The 19953-nt window shown below is 46.5% G+C and overlaps 1 protein-coding gene across 4 annotated transcripts in view; it reads right to left on the bottom strand.

Annotated features, from left to right (window-relative positions):
- The window catches only part of TTLL11 (tubulin tyrosine ligase like 11), a 270093-nt gene that overhangs the window by 56702 nt on the left and 193438 nt on the right, over positions 1-19953 (bottom strand). For all 4 annotated transcript variants that reach the window (XM_060014202.1, XM_060014203.1, XM_060014204.1 and 1 more), the window contains one exon: positions 4874-5125. In XM_060014202.1, coding sequence (XP_059870185.1) covers positions 4874-5125 — 252 coding nt within the window. The remainder of the gene's footprint in view (positions 1-4873; positions 5126-19953) is intronic.

Below are 19953 nucleotides of genomic sequence, written 5' to 3'. Positions count from 1 at the left end.
AAACATTCTTAATGCGCTCAAACAGGGAATGTCTCCAAGGGTTAAGATTTTGGAATGAACTTTTCATCCATCCGCCCACTCAGTATAGAATTTGTTTTGTGTGCACTATGTGTAAGTGGTATTCTGGGCCCAGTGAGTGACGCTGGGATCCGGATCAGTCTTGGATACGGCTCTCGGAGGGTAGAAATGATCTCAGAATCTGGGGTAAAAACATGAGGCCTTGGTAGCTCTTAATCGTTTGAACAGTTTCCCCTTATGCTCTGGGATGCAGTTCTTCAAATGACTGACGAGTGACAGGATAAATTCTTCAGTGGAAGAGAAATCCAAGAAATATGGTAACATGAGAAGCCAGAAAGATTCCGCAGAAAGGACAGGCTAGAAACGTACATGGAAAAAATGAGCTTTGGAGTCAAAGGCACACGAGTTTGCATCTTGACTCTGCTATGTGACCTTGAGCAGGTCACTGACATTCTCTGCAATCTAAATTTCCTTATTTGTATGAGGATAAGGCGACTCGCCATATAAAGCTATTTTAAGGACTAGCTCGGTGCCTGGCACATATGACAGCTCCCAGCCTTCCTCCATGATGCAGAACCAGTTTAAAGAAAGGTTTGGTTTTGTTTTCAGAATCAAAAGAATATGGGCACAGAGGATGGAGAGAATCACAAATCATTCAAGTTCATTAGGAGCCTAAGATTAGAGAGATTTGAAATTATCATCCCCATTTTCTCTCAACAACTAGTGACATCTCATGGGAAATTTAGAAACCAACTTTTTCCACTCCATAAAATCCTATTTATAGAATTTCTTTTGTGTTCATCCTTCTCTGTGAAAGAAAAGAAGCTTATTTTTCCTGGTGAGGTTTCTGTAAGGTGAAAACTAACAAATAATCAATATTTGTTTAAAAAAGAAAAAAAAAAACAACCCACTCTCTAAACATCTGCCGGGCGGAGGGAAAGACAACTTTGGTTTATAATGTTTCTATTTTTAAAGGCTATTGATATCCCAGGCATAAAAATCTCGTGATATTACTGGAAAGAGATCATCACAGAACAGGGGAATTTTCAAAGTCACTGAGGAGTTAATGACAGAGGAGGAGGCAGGGCCCCTGACACTTCCATTCCAGAACATTCTAACGCTCCATGCTGCCTCTCAGAGAATAACACCCCACAGCTACCCATTATGAAGCATGTTAATATCTCCTTATGAGAAAAGGGAGTGGAAGGAGGAAAAAAAGGAAAAAGAGAAAACCGTTCTCTAATTTAGAAGGAGACCAGGATTAGAAACCACAAAGGACACGAGTGGGGATCTCCAAGCGGAATGGCCCAGCGTGAAGCAAACACTCGAGGTGTGGAGAAGCTGCCTCCCATTTTCTAGAAATAAACCCCGGTTCTGGCAAACCGTTTAATCTTCAGGCTGTGGAAATGGAAAATGCAGCGTGTGCCAGTTGATGTCAAGTTCTGATGTAGGATACGTTCAGAAAACGGGTTCTTAGTGAATTACATAGAAATCCTCCCAAATTAGGGATCCGATGGAAGGAAAATAACAAAAATGCATTTCCCTCGAGAAAGCTGCCACACTGAAGAAGCAGATAATTTCTGTTTCTCAGAGAAAGAGATGTCTCCACACCTCAGCAATTATTATGAATTAAAAAAAAAAGAGAAAAGAGGTGCTTAATTCATGGTAATACGTGCTACTGTTATATGCCTCCTGAGGAAATGACACGACAAGCTGGTTAGATAGAGTTAATTCTAGACGAGAGGATGACAGTTCATTATTTCTCATTTCTTGGTGGAAAAGAAAAATAGAATACGGCCAGACTGGCATTAGCATAATTCACTCCTAAAACTGCTGATCTATGCAGCACGTTATGAGAGATGGTCACTGAAAATCAATTCAATCGGAATGTTTATTATTTTGTTCCCTCCAGTTCTCTTCAAGGAACTTGGAGAGAAAGAGTGGGTAGGACAGACGAAAGTCAAGTTCAACTTCTGCCGTTTGCATGGGAGCTCAGAAGGGAGGGTCTCTAGCCAGCAAATATGTCTCTGGCACAGTGCCCCAGAGAAGGGCACTTGGTTTGATTTAACACATGGCATAAATATTATTAACTCATAATGAAGCGAAATTTAAACTGAAGTGGAAAGCAGAGAGAGAATGGTTGTTAGCAAGAGAAAACACGTGCTGTTAAATTTAGCTGGTGAGACGGAACACACTCAGATATAAATCTGAAAGCAGAGAAGATCATCTTTTACAACAAAGTTGCTGTTCGGATGTCTGGGTACATTTGAAAAGGAGAAATCTATTAACAGTTGTGCAATGTTTTCTCCATTTCTTCCTGCATCCTTCATTACTCAGGACACTTGCTGGGTGGGTACAGAGGGAGGGGAGAGGGGCTCACAGTCTGGGTCCTTCTGCTCCGGCTGCCTCTTCCCTACCTGAAGACATTGTCACTTGTCACGGTCACCATCGCTCCCACTAACAGTACTCGGCCACAGGTGGGGAATGAAGGCTGCAGGACCTAATAGTCGCTAATGTCACAAAGGTGGGTTTTTCATGCAAACACTCTTAATTATAGAGAACAAAGGGGTGGAAAAATCATAAACCCTCTCACACAGAGGCAGATTTGTAGCAATATTTTTCACATCATCCAGTTTCAGTCTGAGTGCATTTTAAGAATCTTCTTTGCTAGAACCACTCTCAATTCTTTTCAGGAATTTTCTTTTCAGGATTGTATATGAACATACCAGTCCTCTTAATATGTACCTCAGCCTCTCACACCAGAGGTAACACACCGGTGGATTCTATGGGCCGCCATGCTTTGATTGAACCCAGAATTATTTTCTGAATCGCCAACATTCAGTATATACATGCGTTGATATTTTACATAAAAATCAATATTTCTAGCTTCTCTTGAAAAATCAAAAGCCTTGGTAATACTAGCCCGGCAACAACCTTTCTTTTTGCCACAGCCCCACCCCCCTCATCCTTCTAGACCCCACCCACTGGTTTGTTTATCCTTCCTGCCTGCACCCTCCCCCCACCCCATCCTGAGGCAACTGAGATTGTGATTCTTGTGACATGTAACTTTTTTTCAAATCTCTCCCTCTCTCTTACATTTTAGTAGAATTGTATTAGGAGTTAAAAGGAAGCATCTGACCAATGTCTTTTGCTCTTCCTTCCTTCTTCCTTTTTCCTGCCTGGAACTTGACCATGATGGCTGGATTTTGAGCAGCCATCTTGTGACCATAAGGCAACCCTGAAGCTTGAAGCACATGCTCAGGGTGGGTAAGCACAAAGACAGAAACTGGGGAGTTGATCACATTGTGGGGTCATTAACCAGCCCTCAAAGCCCCACTGCCAAATTTCCTGTTATATGAGAAAAAAATTAATTTTACTCTTTAAACCATTTATAGATGGGTATCTATTCCTACAAGTCAAATGCAATTCTTAAATGAGTCAGAGGGTATCATGTTAGGTAGTTTTCTCAGGGAAATAACATGTGCCTGTTGACTTTCTTGAAAATTCCCTCTGCCTCATGGAAATAATAACAAAAGACTCCCATTTCACAAACAGCTCCCGTAAACTAGGCAGTGGGCCAGATGCTTTATGATATATTACGTCCCAACCTCATAACACTCCTGCAAGGTGGGAGAGATTATTCCCATTTTACAGATGAGGGAACTGAGACTCAGAGAAGATAAGGAATTTGCCCAAAGCCACACAGCTGTTAAGTAATGTGCTTGGCTCTGAAGCCAAACCCCAAAGCTTGTGCTCTTTCCATGGGGTTTTCTTTTCCCCTGAAACTAACACAAAGCCCCTCTGAAAATCACTGTGCAAATATGACTTCAGGTTTGCTGAGATGGCAAAAATTCCTGCTGATATTTCTTCATGCCATTCTATCAGGAGTATCAGAGCGCTAGAGTTAGAATTTATAAAATTCATTTAGAGAAAGGCATATGACAAATGGTTTCCAATTCAAGACTTCTAATTATTTGCTTTCATGAAAAAAACTATGAACAGATTGACTTTGTGTTGCCAGATAGAAATATTAAAACCAATGATGAGAAAAACAATAGCAACATGGGATGCTGGCTGGTAGTTCCTCTGAGGTGTATAACATACAATCCTAGGGTATTGATAGTTTCATCTCCATTTTATAGGACCACTGAGGTTCAGAGACTGTCATTAACTTGCCCAAGGTCACACAGCTAGTAAGTGCTCCTGTACTGCCCCAAAGTATCCCAGAGGGTAGAGGCAAGTTAATGAATAATCTTGGGAGATTAAGTGGCAATGGCTTATTTCACAGGCTGTGGCAAAAACACAATTTCTTTGTCTCATGTTTTATCTTTAAAATTCATGCAAATTTTGTATTATACTCTATAATATAACCACATTATTTTTATATTAGAACAAATGTATTAAATTATTTATCAACTGAATTATTCAACTTTTCTCTCCTGGAATTGACACTTTGGAAGATGTGGCTTGTTTCTCTGCTGTGGCTTCATAAAAGCTCAGCACTCAGCCACGTACCACTGGGAGAACATCACCCCAGTTTTAGAAGCACGAGGTCTGTCTGAGTCCAAGGGGCAATTATTCATATATGAATAAGGACCTAGCTCAGGGTAGTGCAGAACTGTTTTCTAACCACAAACATAATGTTGTGAATACTGTCACATCCGTAACATTCATTAATTCATTCAACAAACTAGAGTCTACTATGTGCCAGGCCCAGTGCCAGCTGCTGGGCCAATCCAACCCCAAGTGGGGCCGTGATCTGGCATCACAGATTCTCCCAGGCGCAGTCAGAGAGACGGGACCAGCCAGATGTGGGGCTGGTCTCCACCCTGCCAGAGGAGCTGGTCTCACTGACCTTATGAAGGTACGAAAGCCTGTTGGTCCCAACTTCATTGTCCCCTTGATACCCAGGAACCGGATAAACAGGTTTGCCATCCTGTCCACCAGGCGCAGGTAGTTGAACTGCTTTGCATACTTGGGGAACACCTGCTTGAGGCAGATGGAGGGCAGGTGGGCTTCGGGATGGGCGCTGCCTGCCGAGGCACTGGCCAGATCGCTCTCAGAAGGCTCTTCCTTTGAGGCTAACGGCTTCCCAAGCTGCTGAGACCTGCAGCACACAAGGAGGTAATGATAGAAGCAACATTTAGAGCGGGCTTTGCAGCACGCAGATTGCTTTCCCTTGCAAACTCTCCTTTCCTTTAGATTTATAGCAACCTGCAGGGGGGGTGTATTATTACTATTCTTAATGTACAAACCAGAGAACTCACCTCAAAGAAGTGACCTGCCCAAGCTCACACGGCTAGGGCGTGGCAAAGCCAGAACTTGAACCCAGGACAGAGACTTACACTTCCTCCGTTCCACCATCCTGGCTTCCCAATATGGACAATTTCCTTTTCCGTACTCATGACTGAAGAGAATACTCTATTATGAAGCAGTCTGGGTTTGATTTCAAACTCCTACTTATGGGTAGTAATTGAATAATTAAGAAATATAAAAATCTCATTGAGGGCTGGCAAGAAGCCACAGACAGTTCAGTGAACCATGTGCAAAGATACAGCAGTCACCCAATTCTAGGAACAGGCACAACGGGAGTTTGTAGCTTAACCATTTTCTTATTTGGAACTCGTACCAAAAAAATGATCGTACTGTTGTCATTCCTGTCTGGATATTCTCTTCGGAAATTATCCTGATACTCGAGAAAGTTCACAGCCACTAACTCTCAGATACGCACCTCCAGCTGGAATGTTCTTCTCACCTCCAGACACACAGATCCAGCTACCACCTGTTCACCCTCCAGGGTGACCTGCGGGAACCTCACACCGACATGACCATTTCCCCTCACCCCAAATCCACACTCCCTGTCTCCTCGAATGTCACCACCATCTGTCAGTGACCCAAGCAGGAAACATCTGCATGTTTCCAACCCCTCCTCTCCCTCTGTCTCCACAGCATCCTTAATGTTCCCTGGAACCCACTCCACTCTCCCCCTGCCCTGGCCTTGTCTGCTCTCCCCTGGACTCTAACAATGGGGTCTCCCACCTCCGGCCTTTCCCATCCATAGACCCATCCTCCACATGGCACCTGAGGTGCCCTTTTAAAGCAGACCTGGCTGGGATGCGCACTTCCTACAGTTCTTTGTGGTTCCTGAGTGCCTACATGATCAAGTCCATACTCCTCCCTCTGGCACGCAAGGCCCTGCCTGATACCCTCTCTGCCCTCCTTATTTCTTGTCATTGCCTTAGACACACTGTACCCTTCAAGGCCTTGACCTCTGCTGCCGCCCCACTCACGGCCTGGCCTGGACATAGAGACCCATGCTTGCTGGACGCCCAGCCCCCTTCCACACTCAGGCCTGTCTCTGCACCTGCAGCTCACCTTGCTTTCCTGTCTCGTCCTGCCCATAGCGGATGAGGGGCCAGGTGTAACCCTTTCCACCTGTGTGTCCATTCCAGAGACAGAACCCTTGTAATAGGGAACAACAAATCGGACTCCACATTGAATCTGTTACTTTTACTTTAACCTTTGTTTTCTCTTGCTTTTGCTACAAGTTAATCACTAAAGGGATGTTGCCTGTAAGCCTAAATGATACATAATGGCTGTCTCTGGGTACCCTGCCTCCCATGTGATGAGTGTTAAGGTAAAATACCTTTGTTTAGCTCACAGGAAACCTCCTGACTAGGCCCACCTGTGAATGGCTGCAGGAAGGAAGAAATGAACACATCCCCTCTGGAGTCTGACGTAACCAGGACTTTACCCCCTCCCCTTTTAGTGTAAAAGAAGCCTGAATTCTAACTCCAGGAAGATGGTTCTTTGGGACGCTAGGCCACCATCTTCTCAGTCTGCTGATTTTCTGAATAAAGGCGCTATTCCTTGCCCCAACAACTTGTCTATTTATTGTCCTGTCGTGCAGCGAGCAGTACGAGCTTGGACTTGGTAACACCCTGAGCGCGGTGTGAACGGCCAGTAAGTACTGCCCAGCTGGCTAAGAGATCCAGGAAGAGAAGAGCCACATCCCATGGTGCTGAGCTCAATACCAAGGCCGTTTTCTACTCTTTTCTTTATTAAATGGTCTCGTCCCCAGAGCTCCCACTTCCAAGCACACTGTCAGTCACCAAGCTGGGCTGTCTTGGTACCTTCATACCTGCTTGCCTCAGCCCTTGAAGACTTTCCCAGCCCTGGCTGCCTGGCACATTTCTGTTCCACTTTCAGAACAGCTCAGCTGTTCCCTTGACCGTGCTGAAGACTGTCTTTCATGTCCCACTCCTGCCCCTTGGATTTCTTCACTCCTCTCATCAACTGCGCTGCACTTGCTTACACGCCAATCCCTCTCACTGTTTTGTGAGCTCATTGAAGGCAAGGACCACATCTTATTCAACTCTATTTCCACAGGACCTGGCACATATTAGGTTCTTCGGAAATGTTTCATTGAATTTATTGAACTGGGAAAGTTTGCTTTTAATAGCAAGGTGAGCTTCAAATAAAACATCAAGGTTATGATGCTTTGTACCCACCCCATAAGCTCGTTTAAACGGGAAAGAGGTTCGAGAGAGAAACAGCATACTTGACGGCCCTACCAAAATGGTCTTTTCTTTATGCTGGTCCAAGGAGCCAGCCTCCAAGAAAGAGAACCCCCTTGTGTGAATAAAAGGTCCTGTAAGTTCTGTTCATGGTTCCTTCTAAGTGGGTCTCAAAGCGAGGACAGGCAGAACCAGAGAAGCGCAAAGGAAAACCTCTTCTAAAGTTCAACAATGTGGATGGTTCCGGGGAAACAAATGCTCCCTCCTACAAAGAGGAGGGACCTTATTCCTCCGGAGAAGCCCTGCATTCCCAGGGGGAGTGGGATGGAGTGGGTGCAACTTCCCTTCAGCTAAACTGGTTTTATCATCACCTCCTTGAATTTAAGACTGTAAATAAAAGTCAGGTGGTTACACTTCAGATGAAATAAAATGTTTTCACATTAAGGTTACAGGAAGAAAGATGAGAAAAAAAGCAGCACTGTTACTGGAAATTAGCTCTTAAATTCCTGGATAAGTGGCAATCACTAACTTCAAAAGCACTCATTAAGTTTTTGTTAAAGAAAAGATTTGGAAATACACAGTTTGAATACACTCCATGACAAAGAAAAGGGCTGAGAACTCTTCAATCAACAGAACCGTCCCACTTTCAGGATCTCATCTGCTCTTCACAAAACATGTGCAGTACACTGTTATTTTTATACCCCTCTTCCAGACGGAGAAACTGAGGCGCAACAAGGCGAAGCAGCTCTTTGCCCTGGCTGGACTGGAATTACACATCAGTGCTCCTAACCAGGGCTGTTTCCATCTTGCTGCCCTGTTATTCCAAAGCACATCATGGTTCACACTGGGAGTTACCAAATCCAAAGGACTGTTATTTATTTTTTGTTTTTAAATAGTTTTTAAAAAATTACAATAGTAATTCACGGTCTTTGTAAGCATTCTGAGAACTGTATAAAGGAATCAGCATCATGTGTAATCCCACAATTCAGGGATCAACACTACGAATGTTTTGATTTTTTATCTATGTTTATAAGTTAGGATCACATCATGGGTAGTTTAAATCCTTTTTCCTTACACTTTACATTATATCGTAAGTGTCTTCCCATGGCATTAAGTATGTTTTCATGAGCATCATCTCTCATGGACATATAGTATTCCATATAATGCCTGAACCATAATTTAATTGGCCATTCCCTGTCAGTCAGATATTGTCTACATGGCTCGTCTTTGACTAAATAGAGTCTGGGAGCCAGTCCCCTGAGCCACGTGCTCCCTCCCAGAAACATAACATGTTAACAGCTAGCAGCAGCCTTGGAGATCATTCTGTCCAACGATGTCATCTATTTTCTTTTATTGTGGTCTACTGTACGTAACATAAAATTCACCATTTTAAAGCATGCAATGCACAATGTCGTGTAACCACCACCTCTATCTAGCTCCTAACCTTTCCACAATGATGTCATTTTAGAGAAGAAATGACTCCCAGGTAGATAGGACATTAGCACCAGTGGGTCATCTGACTGGCAGGTCATCCAAGGGGGTGGCCGTAGCTTGGGTTACCTGATGAGGGGGACCTCACCACCTCCAGGGCACCTCTCAGGCTGGGAAGGTTTTCTGCATGGCACGTCAGAGGCTGTTCTCCCTCTGGTGTCCATAGCCCACATCCCAACCCACCCTCAGAGCCTCACAGGATGGGTTTGTCTTCTCTTCTCCGTGACAGCCTCTCACCTTTCTTACTGGATGACTACCATTCCCCTTCCTTCCTGAATCCCAATTAATAACCTCAGGATGAAAAGGGCCCTCAAAGCCACAGATATTTTCATGGACTCAAAACCACAAATTCAGGCAGAAGTGGTTTTACTCAACTGGAAGAAGGCAGTAAAGATATGGCTGATATATAAGAGGAAATAAAACAAGGAGAAATGGTTATTCTGCTGGAGATAATTCCAATGATCACACTGAGATCCAAGTTATCACAAATACTGTAAAGTCCTGTTTTTACCTAATAGCATTTTAACGGAAAAGTCAGACTTATGAAATAGAAGTGACTGGTAAAGAAAATATAAATCAAGCTTATTTGGGGTCCTTTGGGGTATTTTTTCTTAAATTGAATTTGGTGTGTCCTTGATTCATTAAAATAGGGGAAAGAATCCTGGAATGTTTTATCTATTCTTGTCTTTCAAATAAAATGGAATTTTGTTTTATTAAAACTCCTGTGAAAAACCACCTACCACTATTTTGCCTGGAAAGTCTACTGTTAAGAATCACTACTATTTATCAGGGACCCACTCTGTGTCAAGCAGCTTACTATCCATATATGATCTCACTGGTTTCTCAAAACAACGCTACAAGGTAGGCAAAAACTAGTCCCATTTTACAAATTAGGAACCTGAGGCCCAGAGAACCTTAATACTTGCCCAATGTCACAAATCAATGGTGGAATCAGAATTTGTACTCCGGACTGTCTCACTACACACCCAAGGCTTAGCTCACTATGTAGCTCTTGTGCCAATTTGATTTAAATCAAACCAAAGACTTTTCTTCTGATGTACAAACTATATATGTATATATTCTTGGGAGTTAACAAAATAGGAAGGTAGATACAGCAAGTTCCAGTTTCAGAGAAGGTGCTTGAATTCTCTCAGAGAAATCATTCCCATTTTTAGTGAAGCATCCCTTCAATAATTTATTCGTTCATGAACCGTTTCTCAAGCACTTACCTGTCCCAGGGGCCTGGGCTATACAGGTGAGGTATACACAGTCCTAGCTACCCAGAAGCACATGACCCGGTGGGGGGAAGACTAGACCCATCCATAAACAATGACTGAGCCAGGTGGGAGTGGCCAGGTGAGCACCCAGAGATGGGACCTGGAGCACATGGAAGTAGGTCGGCTTGCTGGGTCTTAGTCGTGTACGTGAAGGGGAGCAGGTACGAATATGACCAGGAAGCCAGCTTGGGTCTGGGTCTTATAGGATCTTGAGTATCGGACAAGGGAGCTTGGATGTGGCAGCGTAGGAGATGACAAGGTTGTGGTCGATTTGGGGGAAAGGAGTGGCAAAATCAGCTGTTCAGAGAAGATGAATGAATCTGCCAGCAGTGTGTATCCTGGATCGAGGGGGGAGTGGACGATGTTAGGAAGCTACTGGAACACTCAAGCTCAGGGATTCTGAAAGCGTGGTCCCTGGTCAGCAGCAGCAGCATCACCTGAGTCCTTGTTAGAGAAGCACACTCTTGGCCCGACCCCAGACCTATGGCCTCAGAAGCTCTGCCTTAGCGAGCCCTGTGGGGATTCTGATGCGGGCTGAAGTCTAAGAATTACTGGTCTCGGTGAAAGGGAGCGAAGGCCCTGGATCATGTTCCCGGGCAATCCTGTGGCTTGACAGGAGAACCTGGTGGGCAGCGGGAAGGCCCTGGCAAATGGAGGGAGGTAGGCAGGCTCCTTTCCCCGCCGTTTGGCCAAGACATGTCCCCCCCCAAGCCCCTTGGGGGTTTCAAAGGCACATTGGCATTCTGGAAGAAACGGCCAACAATGCCCCAAAGAAGTCCCTTAAGTTAGCCCAGCAGCTAATTTAAAGAGCTGGAGGATAGGGCTTCCCTGGTGGCGCAGTGGTTGAGAGTCCGCCTGCCGATGCAGGGGACACGGGTTCGTGCCCCGGTCTGGGAGGATCCCACGTGCTGCGGAGTGGCTGGGCCCATGAGCCATGGCCGCTGAGCCTGTGTGTGCGGAGCCTGTGCTCTGCAACGGGAGAGACCACAACAGTGAGAGGCCCACGTAGCGCAAAAAAAAAAAAAAAAAAAAGAGCTGGAGGATAAAGTCACTAAAAATAAACATAACTACCATGTAGCCCGGCTCTGTCATTTGATAAATCTCTTCCATCACGGGGCCCCATTTGCTTGATGGCAATGCTATATTGTTTGAAGAGAAGGCGATAGACTTCTTGAAGAGAAGGCGATAGACGGGTGAGGCATGTGTTTCCAAAGTGATGAAGAAAGGGATTTAGTGAGGCATCTGGCTGATGCTCTAGTCCCTGTAAGACCTAGATCCATGCTGGGTCTATTCCCACTGGCTCCCCTTCGTGCAATGTTCCTATGAACGCTCACCTGGCCGCTTCCACCTCCCTCAATCACTTTCTTCCATAGCACAGTGTCACATCAACAATAAAACACAATGGTGATGATATTGATTATGTGCCAGGAACTGCCATCTTAAAACATTTAGTCTTGATAAAATCTTACAAAGCAGGCATTATCATTATTCCCATTTTACAGATGTGGAAACCAAGGCACAAAGATACAAATTAATAGGTTGTAGACCCAGGACAGAGAGCCAGGCAGGCAGGTGCCAGTGTCCTTGTTTCTAACCACTGCACTACGGTTCTTCTATACATGAGGAGTTACCGGGCATTAAATATCTGAGAGTCAGGTCGGTTACTCGTAACATCTCATTTGACCCTGGCAATGATCCTTATGAGTTAGGTATAATAAGTGGCTCCATTCTACTGCTGACAAATGAGCTTCAGAGAGGTTAGGCTACTTTCCAAAGGTCACTCAGCTATTAAATGGCTGAGTGAGGATTTGAACAAGGATCTGCTTGAGTTCAAAGCCCAGGTCCTTTCCACTCCATCATGTTACAACTCAGTGTAGTTACGAAACTTCTCTGAACTCATTTTCTCCTCCTTTTCAATGGGAGAGGAGTCTCCTCCTACTTACGAGGGAGAGCGGTTGGGAGGGCACTTAGTCTAAGCCCAGCACAAAACTGCTGCATTCTTTAGGATCAAAAACACAGCCTATGTGTAGAGCATGCAGACGATTCTGCTGGCTCGGGGGGGAGTTGTAACTGACCTCAGTGTGACGATATATCTGGATGGGGCTGTTCCACTTCCACTGCCCAACAAATCAATCTCTGTTTTACGGTTTCAGGCCCACACGATCACTGAGGCACTGCGTGTCGCATGTGTGGGAATTCATGGAGGCCCCCAATGGCGGCAGCAGCAGACTCGGTCTCTGCCCCCGCCTGGGATGAATTCCCGGAGCCACCAGGCTGGATCTGCCGCACGAACATCTACCCATCGGGCCAGGCAACGAATTAACAAAAGAACAAGCATACAGACCTAGTCTAAGGCCCCCTTTCCCGCAGACCCAGAACTCAGGCCATTTCCGAGCCGGAAGTGCCTTTAGGGGTCATGTGGCCCGGCCCTCTCCGAGCCGGAAGTGCCTTTAGGGGTCATGTGGCCCGGCCCTCTCATCTTCCAGATGAACGAACCGGCAGCTCGTTTAACCAAGACCTCCCAAAGGGGTTCTTTTCCCACAGGGCTCTCTCTGCTCTGCCCCTCTGCCCGGCGTGAGTCGCCCTGGTCCCTCTTGCTTTCTTTGTCTCTGGGCACGGGCAGTAAGAGACGGTGAAATGTACCGTCACTCAGGCAGGGGAGGGTGGGAGGAGATGCTGCCAGACAGCTCCTCCCCACAGGCGCCGGCCTGGGGAACCCGGGCGTGGGCTCTGGGGTTAGTCCAGAGTCACCGCTGGAATCCCAGCTCTGTATTCTTCAGCTGGGTGACCTCAGGCAAGTCATATAACCTCAAAGCTTCAGTATCCTCTTATATAAAGTGGGAATAATAATGGTACCTAAACTATAGGACTGATGTAATTACAGAGAAAATGGATACGTGGTACTTAGCATGGTGCCCCAATTCCTGTTAGCCACTTTGGTTATAATCACCAGCATCTTCCTCTCCCATGTGTCATCATCTCGAGGGGTTCACTGTCTTGTCCCCAGCTTCAGTGGGAGAGATCGGCACACACCTCCGGGAACTCAGGAGAATACAGGCTTTCTTTAACCACTTTTTGGCATTCTGCCCCACCCCCAGCCCACGTGACTAGACACTGTATTGTTCTCTTGCTCCTTCCACTGCCTGTGGGCCATCTGGGGAATCTCACAGCAGGCCGCCCGGGGTCAAGACTGCACCTACCCTCTTGTCCGAACCTAAACAAATCCCCTAAATAAGTGAGTCTCATTATCTCGGGCCTCCCTGGATAACTGGCCCTTATCTGAGACCCTGGTTCTCTACTGAGGATTACTGATGTCACAGAATCGTGCACAGAGAGGGATATCTGCTGCGCCCCACATAAAACAAAAGTTAAACTGAGGAGTAGAAAGGGCCTAGCGATCATCTCGTCTCATTTTCCTTCTGAAATAACACTGGGACGTCAAAGCAGAGCCACTTGCTTGAGGGGAGGCATCAAGGGAAAGATGGTGGTAGCAAGGGCAGGCCCAGTTCTGACTTCCAGTTCAGAACCTTGAAAACAGAAAGAAAAAAACAAAAAAACAAAAAAACCCGACACCACTATTGAGCTAAAACACCAGAGTGGCCAAAATTCTGATTCCGAATGAGCAGCTTCAGACGCATCCGACTACGCTGGCCGGCATGGAGGAGAAATCTTTTTGCCCGAAGGGCTGCAGAGTCCCTGTTTAAACCCACTAAGTAGCTGGCCACTGTCCTTCTGTGGATGACTGGGCTCGTGCTTAGTTTTTCGCTGGATCCTGGAGGAACGGTTTTCAAATGACAAGCCTGGCCTGCACGGGCTGCCCGAGGCCCGCTGGACAGGGCCTCACCCTCGGCCAGAGAGCTCGGGGCCTGGCGGGTCTGGTCGCTGCCTGCTTTGCCTGCCTTGTTGTCTACGTTCCACGTTCCTCCCTCTTTTTTATAAATGCTCTTTCCCAAAGTATCCACTTGAAAAACACTCGTCCTTCAAATCTGAGATTCTGTATCACCTTTCCCAAAAAGCTTCCCATAGCTTCCAGAGTTCAATCAACCATGCTTTTCTATATAACATTCCAGGCTTTGTACGTCATCATCATTGCCGTCACCATTATTTTTTTCTTCAGAGTCGTTGTCACAATTATACCTATATGGTTATTTGTATTTGTGCAATTGTCTGTTTGATGCCTGTTTCTCTCACTGGACTGGAAGCCTGGAAGGGTGACACCTCTCTTGTTTGTTTATGACGATAACCCCTACACAGTTCCTGGCACTGTTCAGAATAACCGGTAGTGAAAATAGTCATTGTTTCAGTGAGTTCCCGTGTCCATTCTATCAATTAGACACAATGATTGACTCCAGTTGACATCTGAGGATGCTGACGCTTTGAGAAGTTAAGTCAGCTGCGTCAGGGATAAGACTCAGACTGGAATCCAGTGGCCTCACTCCAGAGGTCACATTTTTAACCCCTATGCTGCCACAGCCCTCCTTCTGGTTGCCAGAATGAATCTTTCTTCCACGTTTTTCTCTCCCAGTTACTGGGAATATACTGTCAACATTTGGGGAGAACAAAGACTTCCTAGGAGCGACAGCAAGGCACTGTCTGTGTGACGGTTGTAATTAGTGGTTGGATTAGCCTCTGTTTCACCACCTCCAAAATTAGCAGAAAAGGCCAACGTGAGCTTGCGTTGTACAGTTCTGCTAATGAAGGGATCCTTTTAATTACATCCTCAGAGCCTATCCGCAACAAAAAGCATTTTAATGCCTGAACACAGTTCTGCACCAAAGTATAGGGCTGCATGAAGCCAGACAGTAAGTGGGGAAACCCACGCACAGAAGTCATCCTTTGCCTAGACTGTAATTCTTTTTGGCATTCAATTTCATCCAAACCCCAGTTCCTCTTCTATGGTAATCCTAATTCCCTTCTGTATACTGTGCACCCAGTGAACCCTTAGTCAGGGATTCAGTAGGCATATCCTGGTCAAATATACTCCTTCCTCCAGACTTCAGATGAAATCTGCTCGCTTTGTGAATTTCACTTGTCACTGATTCGCAGGGCGGCAGCTGGCCAATCCCTGCCGCGTGGGTGTTGAATGCAAAACAATTCTCACTGGACTCTGTCCCAGGGGCTCGTGGCATTTGCACCCGACTCTGCAAGGTGATTCTGTGTGTGTCATTCTGCATGACATTTTCACTAATGTGAGTGAGGACTCGTGAGGTTGGTCCCCCAGGCCTCTCTCAGGCCAGGCTGCCTGACTTTGAATTTGCAGTGGGTCAGGGAAAGGGAGTAATTCTTATTGAGCCTCCTCTGGGCTAGGAGCTCTCCCGTGTACTGATTACCCTGCTTAAGCCACACTGAGACCTTAAGGTGGAGATACTAACATATATCCCAGAGCCATGCTTGGGTTGGAATCCTTGCCCTGTCCATAACTAGCTGATGACCTTGGGAAAGTGTCTTAATCTGCTCGTGCCTTGGTGTCTTCATCTGTATCATGGGGACGATAACTCTACCTACATCGTAGCACTGTTGTGACGATTAAATGGGCTAATGTATGCAGAGCACTTAGAATCGTACCCAGCATGCCCTAAGCACTCAAGAAGCGATAGCTCTTGTCCATCAGACGAAGCTGAGCTCAGGTAAAATAAAGTACGTACTCAAGGTCACGCACCCCCTACACGGTGACCTGGGTCTGTCTGACTCGCAAGAGTCTGTTCTCTCCAGGCTTCCTGCATGAGGTTGGGCAGTGCCCAGGGTGGGGGTGGGGGGTTCTCTGCTGGCCCTCCGCTAGGAGACTGTAATCACAGCCCTCTCCAGGTGGGGCACGACCTAGAGAAAGTCCCTCTGTGCTGATCCCCTCCTGGCCTCAGGATGAGTGGCTGGCTTCTGTTTTTACTGCTCTGAACACGCTGCTCTCTCAAAGGTTACCACCGACCTCCTTGTTGCCACGGACCTCCTTGATCTTCCCCTAATTCGGCTTCTTCATAGCATCCGATGCAGTCAGCTACTCTTTTTCTGAAACTCTCCTTCTATGCCCCTGCATTCTCCTGGTGTCTTTCCATCCTCTGCTTTTCCTCCTCTGAGGACCCTTCGTGGTAGACGGTGTGCTGAGCCTCTGCCCTTGGCCCGCCTCCTGCCCTACACAGTCTCCCTGGGCGACCTCAGTTACACGTGGAGATGCTTCAGGGGTGCATGCTGTGCCTGGGTGCTTGTGTTCCACTCACCCCTTCTCACCAATAGCCAGGCCCCAATCCTACTCATCCTGCAAAGCTCACTTCAAATGCCAGCTGGCCCTGAGCCTTCCCTGATCCCTCCTACCCAAAATACCCTCTTCTGGATTCCCCACAGCACTTCATTTGCACCTCTCTTGTGAAATGTGTCATCTTCTGAACTTATATTATGGCTATTTAAGTCTGCGGCTTCTTTCTCCCAGAGACTGTGAGTCTGCCAAAGATAGCATCCATGTTCGTTCCCCTCATAGTACTCTACATCTAATAGGTGATGCAAAAAGCAAACAGACAAAAGACACGCAGATAAATGACTGTGTAAGAACAGTATTCTTTAAGACAAATGACATGAAGAATTTGCTGTAATTTTGCCTGAAGAAAATGGGCAGGGTGACCTCTGGGTGTCATTTTCAGCTTGAGGTTCTATAAAGCCATTTTTAGGGTAATAATACAATAATAATTTATGGTAATAAGAATAATAGTCAGGACTTCCCTGGTGGCACAGTGGTTAAGAATCTGCCTGCCAATGCAGGGGACACGGGTTTGAGCCCTGGTCTGGGAAGATCCCACGTGCTGGGGAGCAACTAAGCCCGTGAGCCACAACTACTGAGCCCACGTGCCACAACTACAGAAAGGAAAGAAAGAAAGAAAGAAAGAAGGAAGGAAGGAAGGAAGGAAGGAAGGAAGGAAGGAAGGAAGGAAGGAAGGAAGGAAGGAAGAATAGTTGGCAAGTTTAAAAAAAAAAAAGAATAATAGTCCTTCTGGTTCCACTCCTTACTAAGGGTATGGCTTTGGGAAAGTGGCTCTATCACTTAGCCTCCGTTTCTGTTCTGGAAAATGGAGATGGACAGTAGAACCCCGATCGCAGAGGTATGGAGGGATTCAATGGGAGGACATAAAACAAGGGGCTAGCATCCTGGCCAGAGCTTAGTAAGTGAGAAAGCAATGGTAGCGGTTATCATTCATTCGATGTGTATTTATCGAACACCCCCCTCAAAAATCATGCACATGGGGTCAGAGCAAGCCCAGCCTCCTCCAGGAAGATTTAACCGCCTCCTCCAACCCACAACACTTTTTTCCTCCAAGAACTTTGGTCCTAACAAAATTAGATTTTAAAAAATGTGGCTAATAAATTAGGCATGCATATTAGAAATCAGGTCCAGAGAGAAAGTCTAACTTTTTTCTTTATGCAATTTGAATTCCCCTAGCATAGAGTTGTTGTCAACATCCATTAAAGTATTTAATTTATCTTGTCATTGCCTAATTTCCCAAGCAGGCATCCAGACAGTTTACAGTGGCGTTTCTCACAGAAGTATTAAATGTTTAGTTATCGTGGTACGTTTTTTAGACGATGTCTCCCTGATGGCTCTAGAGACTCCGGAGAGCTCGTGTAAGTTCAAGTACAAGGTTAAGGCGGGGCGGCAGAATGGCAAGAGTTGTAGGGATTATGCAGCAAGCAGGTCTGGGTTTGAGCTCCGACACGGTCACTTGCCAGCTGAGTGACCTTGGGGAAGGTACTTAACCTCTCTGAGCATCAGTTTCCTCATTTGCAAAACGTGACAATAATACCAATGCACAGGGTTGCAGTGAGCACTAAGTGTAACACCACATATAAAGCAGCTCGTATAATGCCAGACAAATTACTGGTCCTTGATAAAAGGCAGCTGAAAAGTTCCAGCGATTTGGAGACACACAGACTGGGGTCTAGAGGCCACGGTGCCCACCCACCACCCCTCCCCGAGGAGCGGGGTGCTTATCATGTCATAATGGCCAGAACCACCGTGTCCTGACGCTTTCTCCTTTCACAGTGGTCTCTCCAGATGCCCATTCAAATAAATTAATCTCCCCATGTGACCACCTCACCTGGTGGGAGTGAAAGGTTTCCATGCCAACGGGAAGGTTGTGGGGCACCCCTTCCCCAAGAAAGAAAACAAAAGAGTCTGTCACTTAGTTTCCCTGAAACTAAGAGCTGAAGTCAGAGCTGGCCTCTTCCTTGGTCGTCATGGCAACGTTGAGTGACCTACCCCGTCGCAGCAGAAGCGCTCCACAAGGCTCGTGAGAGAAGTGCTCTGCTTGCTTTTCCAAAAAACAAAAATCGTGGCGAAAGCTTCCACCCCTCGCCAGGGAATGGAGAAATTCCAGTTTTTATTATATGGTTCATTTGGTGACGATGAATAGAGTCCACCATCAAGGCCACTTCAAACCTGGTGAACGAGCAGTTACTGCTTCCTCAGCCACAATACAGAGGTAGGAAGGGTGCCCTTGTGCCTCTCCTGTCGTGCTCAGGATCTGGGGAGACGTGGCTGAGGCCCATACCTGATGCCCCTTGCTACCGTTTGGTGCACAGTCTCTGCAGCAATTTCCCATCCATGATCTAATGCAACCTGAGCAACAGCTTGGGGAGAAAAAAGCGGCGCGCCCACTTTGCTGGCCGGAAAATGGGGTGCTGTGACCACGAACCAAAGCGTGTGAACACAACGTTCATTTTCCCTTTTCTGGTTCGCCCTCTGCCCTCCACCCCCTCCCCCGCACCGGCAAAAGGCTTAATCTCTGACAGCACTTGAACTTGCCAAACATGTTCAATTCTTTCCTTCACTCTTAAGCTCTGTGTAGCTTTTAAAAGTCACCTTCTAAGTCCAACGCCTGCCAGTCAGATCTACCCAGATATCCCCCTGGCCCCCAAGCTCAAGACAATTTATTCCCAGTCCATCTCCCACCTCCCCACCCCCAACCAGCTTCTTGCTGTTTCCATGTTGTTACTGGCAACTTCATCCTCCCAGTGAACCAAGCTCAAAACCCTAAAGTCAGCTGTGGCTTCCTCCTCTTCCTCACCCTGGTTTCTGGGGACCTGAACAGAAGCCCCCCCCAACACACACTGTTCTTTTTCCATTCAGAGGCTCGGATTCAAATATTTGGAGAGGTCCTACAGGTGGAAGCATGGAGCACGGTGGTTACTGGCAGAGGCTATGGGATCAGGGTCCTGGGACCTTGCTGATCTCCTCCTCTCATTTGATCCTCTCATTGGATCTCCCCGCACCGCAGCAATCTTTTGAGGTCCTTGTTATTCTTAATATGATTCCCATTTTCCACACGTCACACTTTCCGTATGAGACACGAGAGTGGTCACATAATTTGCGCAAGGTCATCTGGATCAGCTAGACTCACTCGTAACCAACACGCAAAGCTCCTTCCCACCCAGATGTAGGTTTCTTAAGCACAGGGGCCTGTCTCATAGCGTCTGGGTGGCGAAGACCTGACCGAGGGCCCCCTCAGAGCCAGCCAGCAGGGTCTACTCCCCAACGCGACCCTTTCTCGCTGTGTGGGCTTCAGGAAACAACCAGATAATAGCTAGAGGTCTATAGCGAGCTGAATGGTGGCCCTAAACCCCTCGAATCTGTCAATGTGACCTTATTTGGAAAAGGGTTTTTGCAGATG

The sequence above is a fragment of the Delphinus delphis genome, chromosome 6 (assembly GCF_949987515.2).
Source record: "Delphinus delphis chromosome 6, mDelDel1.2, whole genome shotgun sequence".
NCBI classification, from domain to species: Eukaryota; Metazoa; Chordata; class Mammalia; order Artiodactyla; family Delphinidae; genus Delphinus; species Delphinus delphis.
This window is presented reverse-complemented; position numbering and strand designations above follow the sequence as displayed.